The sequence below is a fragment of the Cyprinodon tularosa genome, unplaced genomic scaffold (genome assembly GCF_016077235.1).
Source record: "Cyprinodon tularosa strain WSP-4 unplaced genomic scaffold, ASM1607723v1 ctg159, whole genome shotgun sequence".
In the NCBI taxonomy this organism is placed as follows: domain Eukaryota; kingdom Metazoa; phylum Chordata; class Actinopteri; order Cyprinodontiformes; family Cyprinodontidae; genus Cyprinodon; species Cyprinodon tularosa.
The window spans coordinates 1,098,150-1,119,101 of NW_024038427.1; the positions used below are offsets into that span (position 1 = coordinate 1,098,150).

The 20,952-nt window shown below is 37.5% G+C and overlaps 1 protein-coding gene across 2 annotated transcripts in view; it reads right to left on the bottom strand.

Moving 5' to 3' along the window:
• The window catches only part of prkcbb (protein kinase C, beta b), a 138,859-nt gene that overhangs the window by 11,346 nt on the left and 106,561 nt on the right, over positions 1-20,952 (bottom strand). Inside the window, exon 17 of one of the 2 annotated variants that reach the window (XM_038280339.1) lies at positions 18,925-19,433. The exons of the other annotated variant lie outside the window; for it this stretch is intronic. Within the exon in view, the coding sequence (XP_038136267.1) occupies positions 19,257-19,433 (177 nt within the window). The 3' untranslated portion in view covers positions 18,925-19,256. Of the gene's footprint in view, positions 1-18,924; positions 19,434-20,952 lie in introns of those variants that run through there. 2 annotated transcript variants of the gene reach the window in all.

The following is a 20,952-nucleotide window of genomic DNA, read 5'->3' on the forward strand; positions in this document are numbered from 1 at the left end:
TCTAATATGTATAGATACAGATCAGTTAACATTTTGAGTTAAACAGTAATTGTTTTTTTCTTATTCATTTTTTATAGTTGAAGAGCTGAGCCTTAGTCTGAGCACACAAGAGCCACAAGAAGTGGGATGGGGAGAGGGGCAGGTGGGTTACAGTGTGCAAGTGTTACGCCCCTGAAAATGGGGAGATATAATAACAGTGAAAAGAGTTGTTTTTTTGTCAGCAAGAACTTTTACTCTAATCAATATCTTGTTTACAACAATAAACTGTTTATACAATTTTACAGGACACAAATGCCTGGGTATAGAGAGCGCACATATTAATAATAAATAATATATTTCAATAATATAGCTAATATAGTTACCTGAGGCATAATCCCTACAACAAGCAACAAATCCTCTGAGATTAACATTGAAACATTAAACAGCAAGTAAATAGCTTTTGTGCATAAACAGGTAACTTTTTCCTTACACATTGGAAAAACAACCTTATACCCCAGACAACAAAAAATAGTCATGTAATGTAATGAAACTTACAAAATCATTGTTGGTCAGTGCAATTTAGCGGGAAGCTAGTAAACACGCCCCAACACACTACTTAGAATATCCCACAAACACATTTAATATTGCTTCAACATGTTAGTGGATTACCACAATCATGCTATGTTTAACAGCAACAACATACCTGAAAATGGGTAGGAATACTGAGTGAGGATGAACCTTTACTCTAATGAGGAAAAGACCTCAGAATCTCCAGGAATGTTGGCAAAGAAAGATGGTGTCCAGTTCAAGATCACCTCGTAAATTGTAAATTCACACTTCTTAACCACAAATTGCACAATCAGAAAGACACTGGCGGGCAGGGTGGCCAATGGTGCTTCCACTGTTCCATACTGCCTAAAATTGGGTTACAATTATATTGAAAATGTGTGTATTTGTTATCAATTATTAAAAAGCAAAGTTTGTTAATTTTAACACTGTAGAAACAACCTTTTTTCAAACTGTTACAGTTAAAAAGGGATTTAAACTGAATTAAACAATAGATTTCTGTACACTCCATCATCACTGTCATTCTAACGGAGGTTAATGCTATAGGAATACAGGATATCAGCTAGCTAATTCTAACATCTCCATTTATTAAGTGTAGAATTACAGGAAATCAACAGGAAAGGTGTATGCATTAAGACAGGAAGCAGTTTGAGTTTATTTTATAACAAGTCCTACAGTGGGAAACCTTTATTTTTTATTAAACGTTTATTTACACAGAAAACAAGAATGGCTGAGATTTTAAAAAGCCTTTTCAAGGGTTTGTTGGAATTAAGGTACCCTTGAATTGGGCCTCCAGTCATGAGTTGTGAGGTTTACAACAGGACCAAGGTTCAGAGAGGAACTTGGGAGCAAGATGATCAACTTACAATGCAAACTTACAGTAAGGCATCCAGAAAGAGAAATGGGCAGAATAAGAGAAACGGAAGAATCCAGCAGTGAACAAAGAGAACATGTGAGCTTGTAAACTGAGGAAAGAGTGGAGAATGATTTGAAATGCGGGTCAGCTCATCAGGATGATTTGAAGCATCTGCGGAAGAGTGAAAGCAAGAAAGCTAAGAGACGAAGACTAATACACACAGATTGAAAGACACTACTAACCAAGTGAAAAGACTAATATCGATCCATAGAAATAACCTAGCAGAAAGGAACAGAAAACCAAAATCTAATCGTTTAAGCATGATAAAGCCATTGGCAAACATTTCTAGTGATTTAACTTTTGAATGTATGACTTTTTCTTTACTCTAAATATAGCACCATATCAACACTTCCCTATTGTGGTATTATTCCTGTACAGAACTTAAGGATTTAACAGTGATTTTGATTAAAATAACAATGTTTTGTGGGTGTCTCTCTTCAAGACACATAATTTCAACACCAAAATCACAAAATGCACAGAGTGCTGATCCTTAGAAAGATGACAAATTTTTGGCTTCTTTGAGTTTTTCTAATTTCCTGGAGCACTTCTACTAACTCATTCTAGTTTTTTATCAATTCGAAATTTTACATGCATATTTGCAAAAACAGATGCATTGAAATCTCAGTACAAGTGTCCATTCATACAGATAGAGTAAGATGAAAATGCTAGTGCTGCATGGACTAGTCAATTGGGATTATTTCTCAGGAAAGCAGTCAGAGCGTTATTTATCTGATGGGTAAACCTATATCCACATGGTGATAAGCATGCCTCCAATAAATTTCCCAAGAAGACTATTTGCATGTTGTTATTTTTTTAATCAACCCTGCAGGTACATATCAACACATGCAGCTGCCAGCAATGTAGAGCGGATCATAATTTGCTCCATCTCAGCTCACTTCAGTAGCAGTAAATGCTGTGAAGCACACAGAGAAAAAAAACTAAATCGGCATCAAGCAGATGGTGAGATAAACATCAGTGGCCTTTGGTACTGATGCAAAGATAGAGAACTCAGATTAAACAGCAGCATCGGGGTGAGTAAACTCAAGCAGTTTTCACATGCCTGCATTTTTAGATTCAGTGGTTTTAATGGAAGAGCATGACTGCTTCCTTCCTTCTCCTGTTTCCCTCCCTTCCCGACTCCCCTTCACCTCTGTTTCTCTCTTACAGTTTACGTCTTTTACGTGACGAGACGATTACTGGGAGACGAAGTCCGCCGAAGATGCAGGGAGAGTGGGAGGGAGTTGTAGCGGAGACGAGAAGAGGGCAAATAAAAACAGCCGCTATCGAACGCTGACCTGTTTTGGGCTGATAAGCTGAAGCTTCTTTGTGCTGAAGCCACTGGCTTTAATTTGAGGGCTGCAACATTTGGAATTAATTATCACACAGCAGCCCTGCGCCTTACAGTGCATGCTGAATAGTACATCCACAACAATACAAACTTTATACAGCTTATGTGCTGGAATTTATTGCTACAGAGGTCTCCCGCTTGCTTTATAATACATCTGCAGCTGCAAATATGCAGTTAAAAACTGGTTATGTTCCCTTATGTTCCCGTTTCAACACCTTTATTTTCCTAGAAGTGACTTTGCATTGAGTCAAATGTTGATCAATGTTAGCAGCATTTTTAAAAATCTATATACAACTGTTCAGGAGATGCTTAGACATTATAACCAGCCTTGACCAGGGAGTCATGATGAAGTGCTTTGAAAGGTTGGTTAAAGAACACATCATCTTCAGTCTTCCCACAGCATTTGACCCGTTCCAGTTTGCCTACTGACAGAACCCCTCCACTGAGGGCGCCATCTCCTCTGCTCTTCACCTGAACCTGGCACACCTGGAGGAGAAGAACACCGGATGCTCTTCCTGGACTTCATTTCAGTTCTCAACACCATCATCCCACAGCATCTGTGCTGGTAGGCTTATGCAGAGATAAGAGCCTGACTGAGAATGTGGAGAAGACAACGGAGATCATTATCAACTTAAGGAAAAAAACGCCCTAACTACACTACACTGCTCATCAACAGCACAGCTGTAGCGGTGGTCAGCAGCACCATATTCCTGGGGTTGCACATCACAACCTCCCCTGGACTAAGGGCAAAGAGGTGCATGTACTTCCTGAGGAGGATGAGGAGAGCCCACCTGCTCAAGCCATCCACACCACCTTCTACAGAAGCACCATAGAGAGCTTTCTGACCAGCTGTCTTACTGTGTGGTGTGGAGGCTGCAGTGCCTCAGACTAGAAGAATGGGAGAAGTGGTGAGAAAAGCAGAAAGGATCATAGGGTCTCCTCTTCATTTCATCCCAGAACTGCATGTCTGGAGCCGGTGACATCATCAATGAGCCCTCACATCCCCACCATGGACTGTTCTCCCTGCTGCCCCCTGGGAACCTGCTGGTCCTGCATTCAATGCAGGACCAGCAGGTTCTCCAACAGCGTTTTTCCCACTACCAGAGACTGCTGAACTGTTGAAAAAAATTCTAAATCAAGTCACAAAATGAGAGTCTGCATCACACTCATCAAACCAAATAGAACTAAACTCAAAAATATTTTTCTACTGCTTTTTGCACCATATATATTTGTTTTTGCAATGCTCTAAAGTTCAACATAAATGCGTTTTGCACCATGTTTTTCTCCCACGCTGTTTACATGTGATTGCTGCTGCACTTTATGGAATGGAAATGTTCATTTCACTGCTAAGCTGCTGCTCATTTACCGTCTGAAAGCTGTACAAAACGAAATGTTGTTTTGTATATACTATGTGCATGCAAAATGTTGACTAAGGAAAAAGCAAACTCATTGATTGATCAGATGTGTGGGAACAAAACTAACTATCTACAGTATAATAGTTTCTATTATATAAATATAGCATAGCTTGGTTGCAGCTTGAAAGTACACAATAGGTTAAAAGAGTCATCATTTAAATGCAACCACTATTTATATTTAGAAGAATGTCTCTCTGTTGGCATAAATGTGTGGTATTTTTAATATAGGAGACAAGGACCTTGTATATCCTGAATGATGCAGTGAATTGGGATGTGTACAAGATGGATGTGGATCGTTTTATTCAGTTAAACTTCATAGTTTGCCTGGAAGTAATGTAATAAATGCAGTCTGTCCTGGGTTACACTGAGGGACAACCCACTGACCTGAGATTACTCCACTCAAGCAGCAGAGAAACCTTTGAAAATATTCAGCAGGACGTGTTACACTGTTTTTAATGTCAGTCCTTTGCAGCAGACCAGCAGTGATCTATCAGCGAAATAAACAGCCTGCTGCAGCCATGCAGAAAACCTGTCTTTAAAAGTTACGTTTTTGTACTTAAATCTAACACAACATAATTAATTATAATTTACCTTTGAATATATTATTTTAATTTGATCTATGTATATGTCTGCAAGAAGAAAACAAAATAAAGCCCAAAAATGATACTATTGTTGCACAATCATTGTACTTTTGGCCCTTGCCTACAAAACCATAAAACCCTGAGCATAACAAATGTTAAAGCGATGAGCAAACATCATATTGAGGGAAAAATACATCAAGACTCTTGTAAAGTTGTTTGACAAAGTATACCTTATATGTGCACCTTTGCGACAGAATAAATCTTTTATTAACCAAATGTATTGCAAATGTCACACACAGATTGAAGATTTCTGGATTCTTCTTTTCTGGATTTTTTTGGTTCTGTTTAAGTTTTCTTTTTGGGTGTTCAGTTACATTCATTCTGTGTTTTCTAGGTAATTGGTTTCATTTCCATTTTGTGTGATTCTAATTTCTGGTTGTATTTGAGCACTTATGTATTTCTTATTTACTTTCTGTTGCCACCTTTGGGCCAGTCTCCTTTCCTCTAGCTCCCTTCTAGATCCTTCTGTCCGCACCTGCTCCCAATCAGTTGATTACACCAGGCATCCCCAACCTCGGTCCTCGAGGCCCGCTGTCCCGCAGGTTTTAGAGGTTTTCCTGCTTTAGCACAGCTGATTATAATAATGGCAGTAGACCAAAAACCTGTTAATCAGCTTTCAATTAAAATCAGCTGTGCTGGAGCAAGGAAACCTCTAAAACCTGCAGGACAGCGGGCCTCGAGCACCAAGGTTAGGGATGCCGGGATTACACTATTAATTGTTGTGTTTGGCATATGTCCTCCTCCTCTGTAGTTAATGTTTGCTGGATTATCCTCATCCCCTCACCCCTTCATTCCATAGGTTTATTCCTCCATAATGTCTCCTAGTTTTTGGTCCCTGAGTTTCTTGTCAATCAGTTCTGGATTATGGCCTCTGTATTGTTACTTCATTTAATTTTGCAGGAAATCATCTCTGCATTTGGCTCCTCAAGAAGTCTTCACTAATCCTGACATTGTTGTTCATATACAGTCTTAAACAGTGCAGTTAAAAAAAAATGCCATTAACAAATAACAGGATTGGCTGTTCCCAAGTGTTTTGTTTAGTTTAGTATTTACTCACAATTTGCCCTTTGCTGCGTCCTGCTCTAACTCGTATACAAGAGTTGATCTTCTTTGACATTGAGCAACAACACTCTTGGTATTTCTCTAAAGGCCGCATCTTTAGCCTACGTTAAATGAACATTTAAGATAAAAAATCTAACACAACACCATGGCTATTTATGAAAACTTTTATTTTTTTTTGTCTCCATTAATACTCATAATGCCTATAGAAAGATGGTTGATTCAGATAATCTTAATGTCACAGCACAGATTTCATTAATGTGCATGTAAATATCAGGTAAACTGCTTAATCTAAATGATGGAAAAGGTGTTCAGGGTTTTTAGATGTAGCAAGGGGATGCCCAGGGGCAGAAAAATGAAGACAAATAAGTATTTACAAACCTTGCTTATAATTAAGGCCAAACAAGTACAAAATGATTAAATGTGCATACATAAAAGAGAATTTTGACCTTGTTATTGTTTAAATGAGGTGAAATAGATCCTGTATACATGAACTTCCTGATTAGAAAACAAAGAAATGTACTGAGCATTTAGGCACACTGCAAAAAAAATGAAATCAAAATGTAATTTTTCTCAAAATAAGTGATTGTTTTAATGGAGGACATTATTCAGACTTTGCCAATGGAACAAGACAATTTACATTTAAGATGAGAAAAAACAATTGCACTGTCTTATTTCAAGTCCATATTATCTAACTATCTTATTTTGAGAGTAAAAAAAGAATTCTATTGAAAAATCACCCTATTTGCTTACTTGAATTAAGGATAAATACACTAAATGTAGGAATTTTTAAAACTTTTTTTGCAGTGTATCAATACTACTGGTACTGGTATAAAGCTACATAATAGTTATATACATACATGTATATATATATGTATATGTATATATATATATATATATATATATGGGCAGTCGTGGGTGAGCGGTGAGCGGTTAGGGTGTCAGACTTGGATCCCAAAGGTTACCGGTTCGACTCCCGACCCGCCAGGTTGGTGGGGGGAGTAATTAACCAGTGCTCTCCCCCATCCTCCTCCATGACTGAGGTACCCGGAGCGCCATTGAGGGCTGCCCCCTTGCACGGGTGAGGCATAAATGCAATTTCATGGTGTGCAGTGTTCACTTGTGTGTGCTGTGTCACAATGACAATGGGAGTTGGAGGAGTTTCCCAAAGGCCTTTTCACTTTCACTTTTTCATATATATATATATATATATATATATATATATATATATATATATATATATATATATATATATATATATATATATATATATATATGCTGGCAGAGACCAGCATACTGTAATAGTCTCTCAGTTTCCCTTTTGTTGCAAATATCTGTGACCTATCAAGGACTGGATCCAGCAAGATCAACAAAATTGTGAAATCCGAAGACGAAGTCAGCACCTTGAATTACCAGGATATCTTAAACCCTTTGAAGCAGTTTTCTTTTTTGACTAGACTAATTAAACTACAAAAAGAGGCCATATCTATCAGGTAACTGTGTCTATCATAAGGATTTAATGTCCATTAACAGTGTTTCAGTAGGTGTTTCCCATCAATGTTACATTACTGTGGTCTACGGGACACACACTTTCTGAGTAGAACCTGGTTAACTCCATCACGCTGCCTCTGCCGGCTTTCCTTCTTCACATCATGTGTCCTAAAGCCATTGTTTTTCTAGGTATTCACATTCAACTATTACCCCTCTGTGATGTAAAAAAAAAGTTTACATGCTTAATCATACCAGCCCCGCAACCATAGGGGTTCAAACTGAAATGGGCGTTGTTGCTGTTTTCAGCTGGTTTGTAGGAACACCTGTGGGGAACCCTAACTGGTTTAGACCTATGCAGCCTAATACACAACTAACAGAAATGTGACTTCAACACACTTCTATTAGAACCATTATTTATGTCTTTTCAGATATGGTAGCTTTTTCAATGCATCAGTCTTTATCCTCACCATTACCAGGCTAACAGCTTTTTTTTTTTGGACTTATTTTAAAAGAAACTAACCTGTCCAGACTAGGAAAAATATTCAATATTCAATATCATTCAATGATCAACTGTTAGTAGCATCTTAAAGAAATACCTGCCCTTGGAGTCCATTGGTGTGATGACAAAGGTCTGTCTGTTTTGCAACTTATTGGATTGCCAGGAATATTTGTCCGACTTCCCTATGATGAGGATAAAGTCCAGTGCAGACTGTGCTCTGGTTTTGTTTTCAGGAATTTTAGGAGAAGACATTTTGGTTATTTTATGTACTTTACTAAGACTTAATAGGAATAGCCTCTGTAACAACCTTTTTCTGTTCCAAATTGACTGTGCACCCAGTGCACAAAGTATGCTCCATAAAGACATGAATGAGCAGATTCAGTGTTGAAGAAATGGACTTTACTACATAGGAAAGAAACCTTATTTTGAGAAAAAAAAAAAAAAACATTCAGGATGAACGAAAGATTGGCAAACATCAGTGTCTGACCTCCAGTAACAGATCAGAATGGACATATTAAACCCTGCTGACCAGGCAGTGAAGTCAAAGATGTGTGTAAAAGGTGAGTGAATGCCTTTTCTATTAAAGTCTATATAACTATCCACCATGGAGGCGGGGGGTTGGCCATGTTTTTAAACAAAATGGAGAAAAAAAGAGACAAACAATGAGATTTCCACAGGTTGCAAATTCTCTTACCATGTTTTCCCCTAATTTTAATGTGGGTTGATTAAAACTCAGCTCTGCTCCGTTCCCTTCACAGCTGGAGCATTACTACCCGACTGGCCAACTCAAAGATGGATGTTAAGAGGATGAAGTCCTATTTGAACAAGGAGCCACACAGAGCCACTGTGCAACTAGGTAAAAGGAAGACCAGGTAGGTCATCTTGACATCTTACAGTAGCTGCTGACAAAATTACCTCTTGACTTGTGTGGCTTTCTAGATAAGCATTCCTTCCAATAAAGAAGTAGTGTTTCTTGGCAAAAGCAACTTAATCTTACATGATTCAGACAAAGAAGATTACTTAAAGGTAATGGCATTCAAACCTTGCTCGCCATAAATTTTACTTCTAGCTTAATGTACCAGTCAACCTAATTAGCACTGTCTTTATCTTTAAATGAAACAGTTTTGGTCCCCGCCTGCATTTACTGGCCTTATAAACATTGCAGTGGCAGCATTACAGATTTAGCCTCCCCCATTACACTTTACAACAGCTCAGTCAAAAATCACTGCATGTAATTTGTGTCCATGCTTGTTAACACTATAATGTGCTGCGGGTAGTAAATGGCGCAGGGTACAATTATTAAAAAGATGCCGTGCAGCCAGGCAGAGCAGCAGCACTACAGCTTGTACGGTGGATTGAGAGCAGCTTTAGAGGCAGCGGAGGAGCGCCTGAGTGGCTTAGCGGGGTTGTGTGTATGTAGGCCGTGTTCTGCATGTTATTTCCTTGAAGTCATCAGACCTACGCCCCCCCCATCATGGAAAGGCTCTTATGATAAGTGGCAGCCATGAAATATGCACAGCCTGCCCTAGCTGCCTGACTCGTTTCAGAGCTTTGCTTTACCTTCCCATCTCTTTCCTCCATCTTTTCCTCTTAAACTCTCCCTTTCTGACACCTTTTTCCCTCATTTCTAATCATTATTTAGTGACTTCTCTGGCTGGTCAATAGCCACCCTTTCATTCACCTTCTATAACCCCAATCTCTACCTTCTGGGCTCTTTTTCTTCAAGTCTATTCCTTCTTCATTCCCCTTTACAATCACATCAGCTTGTATCCCAGGGGCAACAACAGCATTTGGGAGTTTGACTGTGTAATGAATTAAAGCTAAATCAGAGAAGGATGCAGCAGAATAGAGAAGCCAAAGCTCACCCAACAGACGGTGGACAATAAAAGGCACAAAATAACCATGAAAAGGAAAACTTTTGAATTGTTTATTTAAGGAATGTCTGCTATTCCAGGAATACCCCAAGAATAATAAAAAAAAAAGAGAAAAAAGGGATTTGGCACATGGAAAGCACTGTAAAAAGCTTTTTCTTTTCATAACATGAATGTTCACACACAAAACACAAAATTGTTTAGATTGGAGTACTGTTGTTACAGAAAACATATCGTAATAATATTTGAAAAGTGAGTAGGTCCTAAATGCTAAAAGTTTTATTTTTCATGCAATGATCATCTCCTCTTTTTATCAACAGAATGGGAGAGTAGAAAATAACACTAATCTTTGAATAAGAACTCCTCATTTACAATACGTGACCACATGTATCGTTATATGTATATAAAGATACTGACACAGAAATATATTGGTGCATAACGTATCCTAATGTTGTTTAATGTTGAAAAATCAAGCAGTAAATAATAATAATAATAATAATAATAATAATAAAAAGATGTGACCCTGTAGCCAAAGCGAATGTAATGAACACAGAATAAGACTAACATTAAAAATACAATAAATTATGACTTTTGAAACCTTTGAAAAGAGTTAAAAACTTATTTTTTTCCCACTGTTCTTAATATTTGGGGCTTTTAAATGCTTGTGTTGTAAATTATAAAAGGAAAATATTTAACTGACCGTACAGACCAGAGTTAATTATCTTTGTAAGACCATAAAACAATAAAACAAGAGCGCTATGTTGTGACAATGCATAAGAGAAACATGTGTTCCCTGGTTGTTTTTTGTCTGTACTGTTTTATGTATTTTTTTTTTTTTTTTGTAAAGCACTTTGGTCAGCTGTGGTTGTTTTTAAGTGCTTAAGAAATAAAATTGGATTGGATAAAAACTGAATCTGATCTAAAGAACAGAAAATTAAAGTCGGACATAATATGAACGTGAAAAACTAAACTTCTTAGGGTATTAAACAGACTAAGATGACAGAGGATTGAGTTTTATTTGTCTCAATAGTTGAAACTAGGATTTGGGAATTTTATTTGTTGGAAACTAACATGTTTCACCAGAGTAACATGTTCAATGATAGAAATGTTACATGTATCAAATGGATCTCTGATTTTATATAACCTAAAACATCTGGGATTTTAAATAAACTGTTTCACACATGTCGTGGGTGACTAAAAACGGACCTCACATGTTAGTAGTATAAAATGGCAGTAAGACTCTTAGGTTTTCAGCTGTTTTCTGTAGTGCAATGTGTTTTGGACTATGCAGGATCCTAAACCATGTAAAATCCTGGGATCTAAGTCATGTTTTTTTTTTACTTTTAAAACCTACCTCTCTGAATAGAAAAGAGAAGTAACGGGAAAAAAAGCATGAAAACTAATTCTTGATCAGATGCAAAGGGAACTGTGAAAAAGTTTCCTTTTACTGGTGTTAAAATAGAGAGTATGGCTACTTATAACTAAATCTGGCTAGATATCAGCACTAAGCAAATCCGATTGCAATGGAAAGCTTGAGCAGAATGCGTTATTCTGAAAGATAAAAAATCACGTTGTTACAAATTACTTTCAGGCGACAACTTTACATTTTAGAACAGGAAATTGATGCAGGAAAGGAGTTTTTGAGATGACGCTATGCTGTGTTAATTTTCAGAAATGTTGCGAAAGGTAGAACTTTCTTTGGTCGGATCTTTCTCTTTGCACCACAGAGGGCTATTTCTGTTTTTTTGGGGGGGCAGAACTACAATTAATTTAATTAATTTACAAAACCAAAAAAATTTAAATTGATCAAATCTGAACTGGCAATATTTTATCTGAAGACATTCGTGAAAAGAATAATTAGATTTGGCAATAAGACCAAATTAGAGGTTACAAATTCTAGATTTGGGAAAAATGTTTAAACTGATTTTGAACCAAAGAAATGGGGATTCTCACTTCCACAAAAGATTTTAAATCTTGTGACATGAATATCCTCTGTTCTCACTCGTCATCTGTGTCACTACATCTGTTTCTAAAAACAGAGGCTTTGTCCGAATGTCTTCCCTAACCCCTAAATTCCCCAATCACTATATAGAGCAGGGACTATAAAGTGGACTTCATAGGGACTCTGTTAAGTGAGTATTTGGACAGATGATCACTACTTTTCATTCTCGTTGGTCAGGATACTCCACCTCCCTGTACACTACACTTGGCATCTTTGTTATTGTTACTGTTGACGAGTAGCTATAGCCTAGGGCGACAGTTGTGACAATAAATCCCATAATGCTTTGCGAGGGGAGCTTTCCTCGCACAGCATTCCACTACTCATCTAGTGGCCATCGATGATCACGACTTTTCAAGGTGCATTGTGGGAATTTTCGAGTGCACTACTTTTTCATCCACTAGATGTTCTGACACTCGTTTAAAATGACATAATCACTATATAGGGCCCTATACTATAGGGCCCTATATAGTGATTATGGATGACATTTGGACACAGTCAGAGAAAAATTTTCATAAGAGCAAGAAACATTGGTTGAACAATTACTAGTGAAACATGAAATATGTTTCTTTTTTTAGGTGGATCTCAAATCTGCTGTTTTCTTTAGCTTCTACCACTTCCACGGCTTTGTTTTTAAACTGTTTTTGGTCCATTACTTTACACCTTCTGTTTTTTGCCATCAAGTTTTCTGAAATGTATTTTTTTTCAATTACTCCTAAAACATTTATTATTTATTTTTTTGGTCTAACATGTACATGAAGGCTTTATAAGACTAAATAAGTGAGTAAAATGTTTTGCAAAGTTGTCAATGATTGCTATCCCACTTTTTGACATCAGATACATTTCTGACTAATTCAGTTAACACAAGCTAAACTGATATGAGGGAGTGTTGGTCCTAAGTTCCCAAGATAAGTAAATGGAAGGTGTCAATGTTTAAAAACGAACATTAAAAAAAGAGGTAACTGTTCACCATCAAGTACCCTACACATCTGAAGAACCCCCGTGCATGTGGACACACACTGTAAACAAATGTCCAGGTATTGGAATCATGCATTTGTAACGTAAACAGACAGACTTGTTTAACTGCAAGTTCAATACTAAACACCTGATCACAGTACAAACAATTGTTTTCTAGATAATGAATTACTTCAAGTAACACTACGTTCCCCATTTCACCGTTAAGATGCAATGAATGGAAAGCAATAACATGCAACACAAAAATCAGATATTTGTGGTGCAAATCTGTACAAATGATGGCTTATTGGGTTAAGTAATAAGTAAGTAAGGCCTTGTATGATGAAAGCACAGGTAGGAAACAAATTTTATAGAAACTCCTAATAAAGAAACCATGCAAATAGGTGAAACATTCCAGTTTTAGATAAGAATAAACATACAGACACTCGTACAGGTCTATAGTCATTAAAATGCACAGATCTAATAAAAATGTTCACGTTTTAACCCCATAAGGCGAAACTAAAAATCTCAAAGTTCAGAGCTTGTTTACACAGGAACTTTTCCTTCCCTTTTAGGCTTGGCCTTTCTTAGCTAAAACTTACTGATATACAGTAGTAAATAGCAAGTTTTTACTCACCGTTTGATTGTCAGTTTAGTTACTCTTGTGTGACGTACAGTAAATATGGCTCAGAGTTTTTTTTTCTTTTAATTCCTGCTTCATTTGACCTTTTAGGAGCAGTTTCAACTTGGTTACACACTGTTAATCGAATGCAAATCTTTGTTCACATTACAAAAAACAAAAAAAAAAAAACAAAGGCTTACACTGCATGAAAAGTGGGATTTTCGTCAATATACGGCACTGTAGATTGTCGTGGAATTTCAGGTTAGCGGCAGTTTACGGCAATTTGCAACCTTCGCCGAAAACTCCCGTAAATTGTCAGAAATTGACGTGGAATTTCTTAGGCAGTGTTCCCCCCATGCCTCCCCCCCATGGAATTCTAGGGGAGGCTTTAACATGTTAATGAACATGCTGTGAGCTATACAAATGCAAACCAGGGTAAGAAAATCTCTGATACAAAGAGATCAGGTATAGCCTCTTACATTTTAGCTTGAATTGATTTATTTAATTAAAGTATAGAGACCAAAACAGATCTTTAGCTGACAGAGCAATACATTTAGAGCAGTAATTATTTTTTTTTTTTAATTTGCATTTAAGATAAAAAATAAAATGTTGTCTGTCAATATGCTCAATTCACAATTACTTAAGTGGAAAAGTTTCAAGAAATGATTCTGAGATGATTCACTTTATAACATGGCGCATTATCCTGTTGGAAGTAGCCATCAGAAGATTGGTACACTGTGGTCATAAGGACATAGGTCAGCATGCTAAATTGGTTTTAAGTGGCCCAAAGTGTGGCAATAAATATCCCCCAAATAGATGGTAGAAATAGATCAGGCTCAGTATAGCCTAATTATAGACTCTTACATTTTAGCTTGAATTGATTTATTTAATTAAAGTACGCTAGATTACTGTGTATGCAAATGTTATGTAAAAAAAATACACAAAATAATTTACTTCAAAAATTAGTTTTAATCAGAATCAGTTGGCTGTAATGGTTAATTTTTTTTTTTAGATTTCCACTTTTTTTTTTTTTTTTGTTATTGAATATATAAGAAAACAATAACAATCTCAAATAACAAGTCAATAACAAATATTTCAATACAAGAAGAAATATCACAACTCCTGCTTTTGAAAAATAAAATTAAATGCACAGGCTGGAACAAAGTATAAAATAAAATAAAATAAATAAAAATAAATAAAATAATAATAGTAGTTAAAGTAAATTATTCAGTGGGGACTACCAACTGAAATTCTTCAATTAACTCAAACAATTTAATTGCATTTAAATTCTGCATCTTTCTCAGACATCTTTTGAAAAGGGAAAGTTCATTTTTGAGAGCAGAGATTGAGAGGGAGCATTTTGCATAGCGACATTTATGGATATAATACTTTGTTACAATTATTAGAATATTGATTAAAAATTCCAAATTTTTTTTTCTTTAATGGATAAACCGAATTGAATGTTTTGCCAGGAAATAAAATCTAAATTTATTGTTTTAGAAGACAGAAAGGTTCGAAGTTGATCCCATAAGTTTAATACTTCTTTACATTCATAAAAAAGATGTTTAGTTGTTTCCAATTGAGTTGTACAAAAGCCACAATTCTCAACATTAAACTTAAATCTCTCTCTTAAAAACTCATTTGAAGGATATATGTTATTTATTATTTTAAATTGTAATTCTTTATATTTAGGAGGAATTGGGAATTTCAAATAATTTGTCCTAATTTTGACTATCATAGATTTCTTAAAATTTTGTAAGAGAGCTGTGCTTTTTGTTCTTCCTGGGTACATATTATTTATAGAATATTGATTCAAAAACTTGTTGTTGCATTTATTATCTCTAATGTCCACCTGCTCAAATTCAATCTTATGGAGACAAACAATTGCAATTGCAAACAATTTATAGGTGCATTACCGCCACCTTCCAGAATGGAGGGAAGCGAGCTCTTCTCGCGAGTCCTTCCGTATAACAATGACGTCGTATGTGATTGGAGGAGCCTGATGAGCCTTCGGCCCCATCGTCCAATCACGTGTGAGTTTTTGTGCACTACGACTTCTCGCGAGACCAGCATATTAGCAGACATGTTTGTGTTACTACAATTAGAAGAACTTAATCTCCAGTTACCGTGTTTGTATTTTGTTGTTACGTGAACAATGGCTGCACGACGTCTCGCGTTCAACTCGCCTCCAACTGCTCTTAGTCCACAACTTTCGGCCAGCCCGCAGACTGACGAGAAGAAACTGCTGATTGCTATCAGCGGACTGTCTCGTCAGCTTGCCCAACGACTGCCGACATGAATGAGCGCTGGAGAATTCGATGCATTCCAGGTTGTAGTCCATAGAGGACAAGATGGCGGCTCGGCAGTCGAGCAACTTTGCGGGATATACGAACTCGAGGAAGAGAAAGACGGGTGCACAACGCCACGCTAGCGGTAAATATAAGTTCGATTACTGGTAGCTATGCTAAAAGCAGCCTAGCTTAGCTAGGCAAGCTAAAGGCAACCTAGCCTAGCTAGGTAAGCTAAAAGCAGCCTAGCCTAAAGCTTTATTAAAGTGTATTTTTTGTGATTCACAGGAATCAGTATGCCGTCTTAACAACTCGGAGACTAATTGCAGGCGCTATGAACCGGAGCAGGGGTAAGGTTTAAAGAATATGCTTTCATTCTGCGGTAAAAGGACATGGATACCGACCATAGCTGTACTTTTTTTTTTCTCACAGACTACAGTCGCCTCACAATGAGGCGGTGACCTCCTATTTGCTCGGATTTGCACGATGTTGATAAAGACGACATTGTGTGTAAGTGACTTGTTTTAATGTTTTCTCCTTCCTTGTTACTGTGACTTGCGTTTGATTTTATTTTTTTTTATTCATACCTCTCATTTGTTTTCCAGCTGCCTGTAAGACGTATTATGAGACGGTATGCAGGAGCTTCAGATACACGCTGCTAGCCAGCACGCTGCGTGCGGAGGCTGCCAGGCTATCTGCTCGGAGTCGGGACAGAAGAAAGATGGTAAGACTTTATTTGGTGACTATTTTTCAGGTGCGTTGATAGATGTGTTGTGTCCGTATGCAGTGCGCTGATTCATTGTTTTTTTTTTTCAGCTGCTGAAGGCGAGGCAGAGTGTGTTGGCAGATGAGGAAGTGGAACTCTGGAAGTCCGCCGTCGTCGGCGGTGTCTCTGGATGGATTGTACGGTCGCCGCCATTTCGTAGGCCGGATCTCACTGAACTCTGTGTTAAGCTGCAGTCCCGGTTAGAAGCGATGCCGAAGTACAGGGCCACGCACAGTATGCGTCTGCACATCGGACCTGCCTCGGAGGGAATGCTGCCTGTTACCTCCAACCCCGATGAAGCAAACGGACCGTTCACGGAGTTTTAATTTTTAGATACGCATGTGTTTGGATACGCGTTGTATATAGTTGTGTGTGTTTTAATAAAGCTCTTTCTTTGCATAAACAGCTTCCTGGCAAATGTTCATTTCCTGTATAAATTCATTCATGTCCTTGATGGTAGCATAATAATTGTGTAGTAGTGTAGGATAACATAAATACACACCATATGAATGAATAAATATATGAATGAATAAATATATGAATATATATATATATGAATGAATAAATATATATATGAATAAATATATATGTAAATATATATATATATGCCAACCAATCACGAGCGACTTTACTTGTTTAAAAGGAAGCGGTTCCGTCCAATACTCAGTAAGAAAATTAAAGCCTGGCGTGGCCACGTGTGGTTTTGCTGCCAATCACGAGCGATTTCACTTGTTTGAGAATAGTGGTTTCAGCCAATACTGAGAAGGTTATTCAAGCCAGACCTGGCCAGCCGCGCGGGTTTGCTGCATTCATATGCTAATTAGGGCCATTAGTACAGCTGATCGCTCTCCACATACGTCAGAGTCCGTTTCCGACAATTTGTGGCACGACAAACGCGGACAAGCACGGGTTGCAAATTGTCGGAAACTGACGAAAATCAGGCAGATCTGCGGGAGTTTACGGGGGTTTACGGGGACGAAAATCTCACTTTTCATGCAGTGTTACAATGATTCTAAAAAGTTTGGGGTGAATTAGATTTCCATGCTTTCTCGAATATTTTCTTCACTGTATCATGCATATATTTATAAAACACTAATGCTATATTGTATGCTGTTTTTTGTTTTTTTTGTGTTTTTTTACTATGCTGTAGCAATAGCTGGATATAAACCATGAAGTGTCTTGCAAAAGTCTTAATACTAACAACAAGATTCAGTCCGTTAAATGGGACTTAATGCAATAGAGCAAAATAACTGAGTGCCTAATCTTGCTGTTTAAAAAGTAATAGATGGCTTTGGAAGGATTTTTTTAAAGAACATGTAAAATGCATTTTGATTCAGCCCCTCAATATTTTAATACTTAGGCCATTTCTCAATTTACAAGAACACGAGTATGGACTCGCAAAGTATGTTCTTGAGAAGAACACAGGAAAGTCTGGACTCGTGGAGAATGGGAGAACGCAGTATAAATATTTGTCAACTGGAACAGAAGCGGACTCGTGCCCTTACCACACACTCGGCTCGTTGGGAGCTGCATTTCACCTCCTGTTATTCAGTCTATAAATAATAATACTTTTTTCATTTAGTGGGAGAATAATAGTTAACACAGTCAGATAAACACAAATCAAATGAAAATTTTGCCAAATAAAACAAAAAATAATACTCTAGCAGACATCAGAGCCAGTGGTACTTTATACACGGCTATGCCGAGAAAGGGCTGCTGCAGACGGGCTAAAATTAGCCCTGGCTGCGGTTACCCTCTGATGTTGCCTCGATCCTCTCAATATAGGACCTTTTTTTTTTTTTTTATTAAGCACTAAATCAGTAAATGGCTCATATAACGAAGTATAATGTTCTCGCCTGAAATGGTTTTAAAACATACCTTTGTAGAGCAATGGCAAAAAGAGAACTTTTAACTTAATACTCTGAGCTTTATGAGAACTCCACTGAAAGCTGCTGCCGCCGCGGTGCATGCTGGGACAGCTTTCGGTCTGGGGAATGGAAAACTTCGCTCTGATGCATGCTGGGTAAAGAGCGAGGGGCGAGAGCAACATCCGGGGCCTTTTCTGTTCACGGTCTTGTGTTCTTGGGAATTGGAAGAGTAGTAGGGCTGAGGCTGATTCATTTCACGAGCACATGAGAACGCACAAGTACACATTATTGAGACACGGCCATAGTTTTGCGCATCTAAAGATTGAACTTTCTGCCAATTCTTTGCAGAATAGCTCAGCTTCAGTGAGATATTGTGAAGAACATCTGTGTAAATCCACCAAAATTATTTATTCTTGTCCCTCTGACACAAATAAAGGCCAATTTTCCCCTTTGGCAAATTTTTAATTGTTAAACTTCTTTAGCATTTTTTAGCTGTTATTTTCCTCTCCCATTGGCTGAGGATCTTTGCTGCCCCTCCTCCTTTTACCTGGCCTGCTTATTTGGAATGCGAGTTTTTTGATTATCTTTAAGATGATGACAGCAAAGGGAGCTATACACAATGCCATACATTTTTTGTAAAAAAAAAAAAAAATCATGAAATTATAATTTCCCTCATATCACTATGCATTAATTGGGTGCATGGGAACAGCTAAACTCTGAATAAAACACATCTGAAACTTGTTGCTGTAACCTCACAAAATAGTTTTGATGCTTTTGCAAGACACTTTGCTTTCATCCTTCCAGACTGCTACAGTTCATGCAGTTGGTTTACTGCAAAATTTGAAACGATAAGCAACAAATCCGTACTTGAGGCATTATTATTGACAGCCTGGGTTTTGGTGTGTGCACTGTGGAGTCCTCTGTCATGAGTATGTCTGTGTATGAGTCCATGTTCCCATGCTTGGAGCTGAAATCAAGCCTGCTCGGCAGCAGCGGTGGTGGGAGCACTTGCTGGGAACTCTGGGTTGATATAGGAGAATCCCTGGAACTCGTCCTGGTCCAAGTTCTGAATCACCTCCTCATCAGGGGGGGTCAGCACCGGCGGGTGGCGAGTGAAAAAGCGGTCAAAGTTCTCGGCCTCCCGTCCACACTGTTAAGGAGGGCGGGGGAGAGGGGGATGGATTGGGAAGAGGAAGAGCGGGGGGATGGACAGGAATGGATGGAGCAGGTGAGGGTAGAAGGAGAGGAAAAACAAAAGAAAAAAGGAATGGAACCACGGTGTGAGATGACATCACTTGGAAATGGTTTCAAATATCAGAACAAGCAAAGTCACTGTGGTGCACTTTGATTTTAAGCACACCTCATTTTGCTTTCCTTTTTCAAATATTTGAGGCGCATCGTCAAATTTCAAACAGAAAAAGCCTCAAACATCCTGGAGCAATGCACTGCAATGAACCAGCAACCATGCATGTGTAGTGTCTAAATTTATTTGATCATTGTTGGAGCTAGAATTGCTGGGACTTTCTAGGCAAAAGCCTCAGAGCTATAAGATAATTATAAGAGGAATTGTGGGTTAATTGTAGGTTAATTAGATGTTGCAAACCAAATCAACCATCAGCTCAGATGGAAAAAGAGCACTTTGAATAACCTTAGATTATTTGACTATATATCTCCTAAAAATAAAATGCATATGTAACTGAAAAGGTTATCGCTAATTTTCTTTCTTTTCTTTTTTTTAAAAACAGTTTTTGGCAAATAAATCTTTTTTGACAGCTGCAAACAAAAATGTAGTTTGCTCCTAAGATGGGCGACCTTAACAAGCTGCTGACTCTAAAACATAGTTTTCCCATGAAAAGGTTTCATAGGGACTTCCTCCCATCTTCTTACACTGAGCTTTAATTAACACACCACTGATGCTGCATTCTCTGACATCACCCTGAGGAAAACTATAAAGTTATTAAAAACATCAAACTCCCGTAAACAGATGAAACTGAACCCGGATTCTTAGAGATTTGGGGAAATGGACAAAAGAAAATTTTTAAAAGTATTTGACCTTTGGCTCTAACTTAAAAAAAAAAAATAAAATATACCAGATACATTTTGGACAACTTAACAATCCAGGTAGAAAGCTATTCTTACAAACTTCATTTTTCATCAGAATTTCTACAGTTTCTTCCAATGTGAATCTGTCCGAGTTTTTTTCCAGCTATGTGGAGAATAGAATAATAAAGAGCTTTCCGTCCCCCACCTGTTGCTGAACACTGCCAGTCAGGGGGCTGAAAAATAACTGCTAAACTTTCCAATGTCTAAATGCAAAGACAAATTCACACTTGTTTATAGTGCCTTTCCGTTTGTTGAGATAACATGGTTCTCAAACTAGTTTTTAAGCTCCAAAGAGTGGAGAAAATAGCCCAACATAATACTAGGTAAATATCCAATAATTTTGCTGAACTAGCATTTAAAAATGTATTTTCATTTTAAGAGAATTACTTTAGTTTTAACTCTATTTTAACAATCGTATAACTTTCAGAAAGCATTAAAATGTCAACAAATATTAAACTTAGTGCAACTAAAAATAATCATGATAAAGTACTTTAGTAGAAGCATGAATAACTTCTGCAGCCCTGCTATGAATAAAAGATCATGATTCATGATCATGATTATTGTAT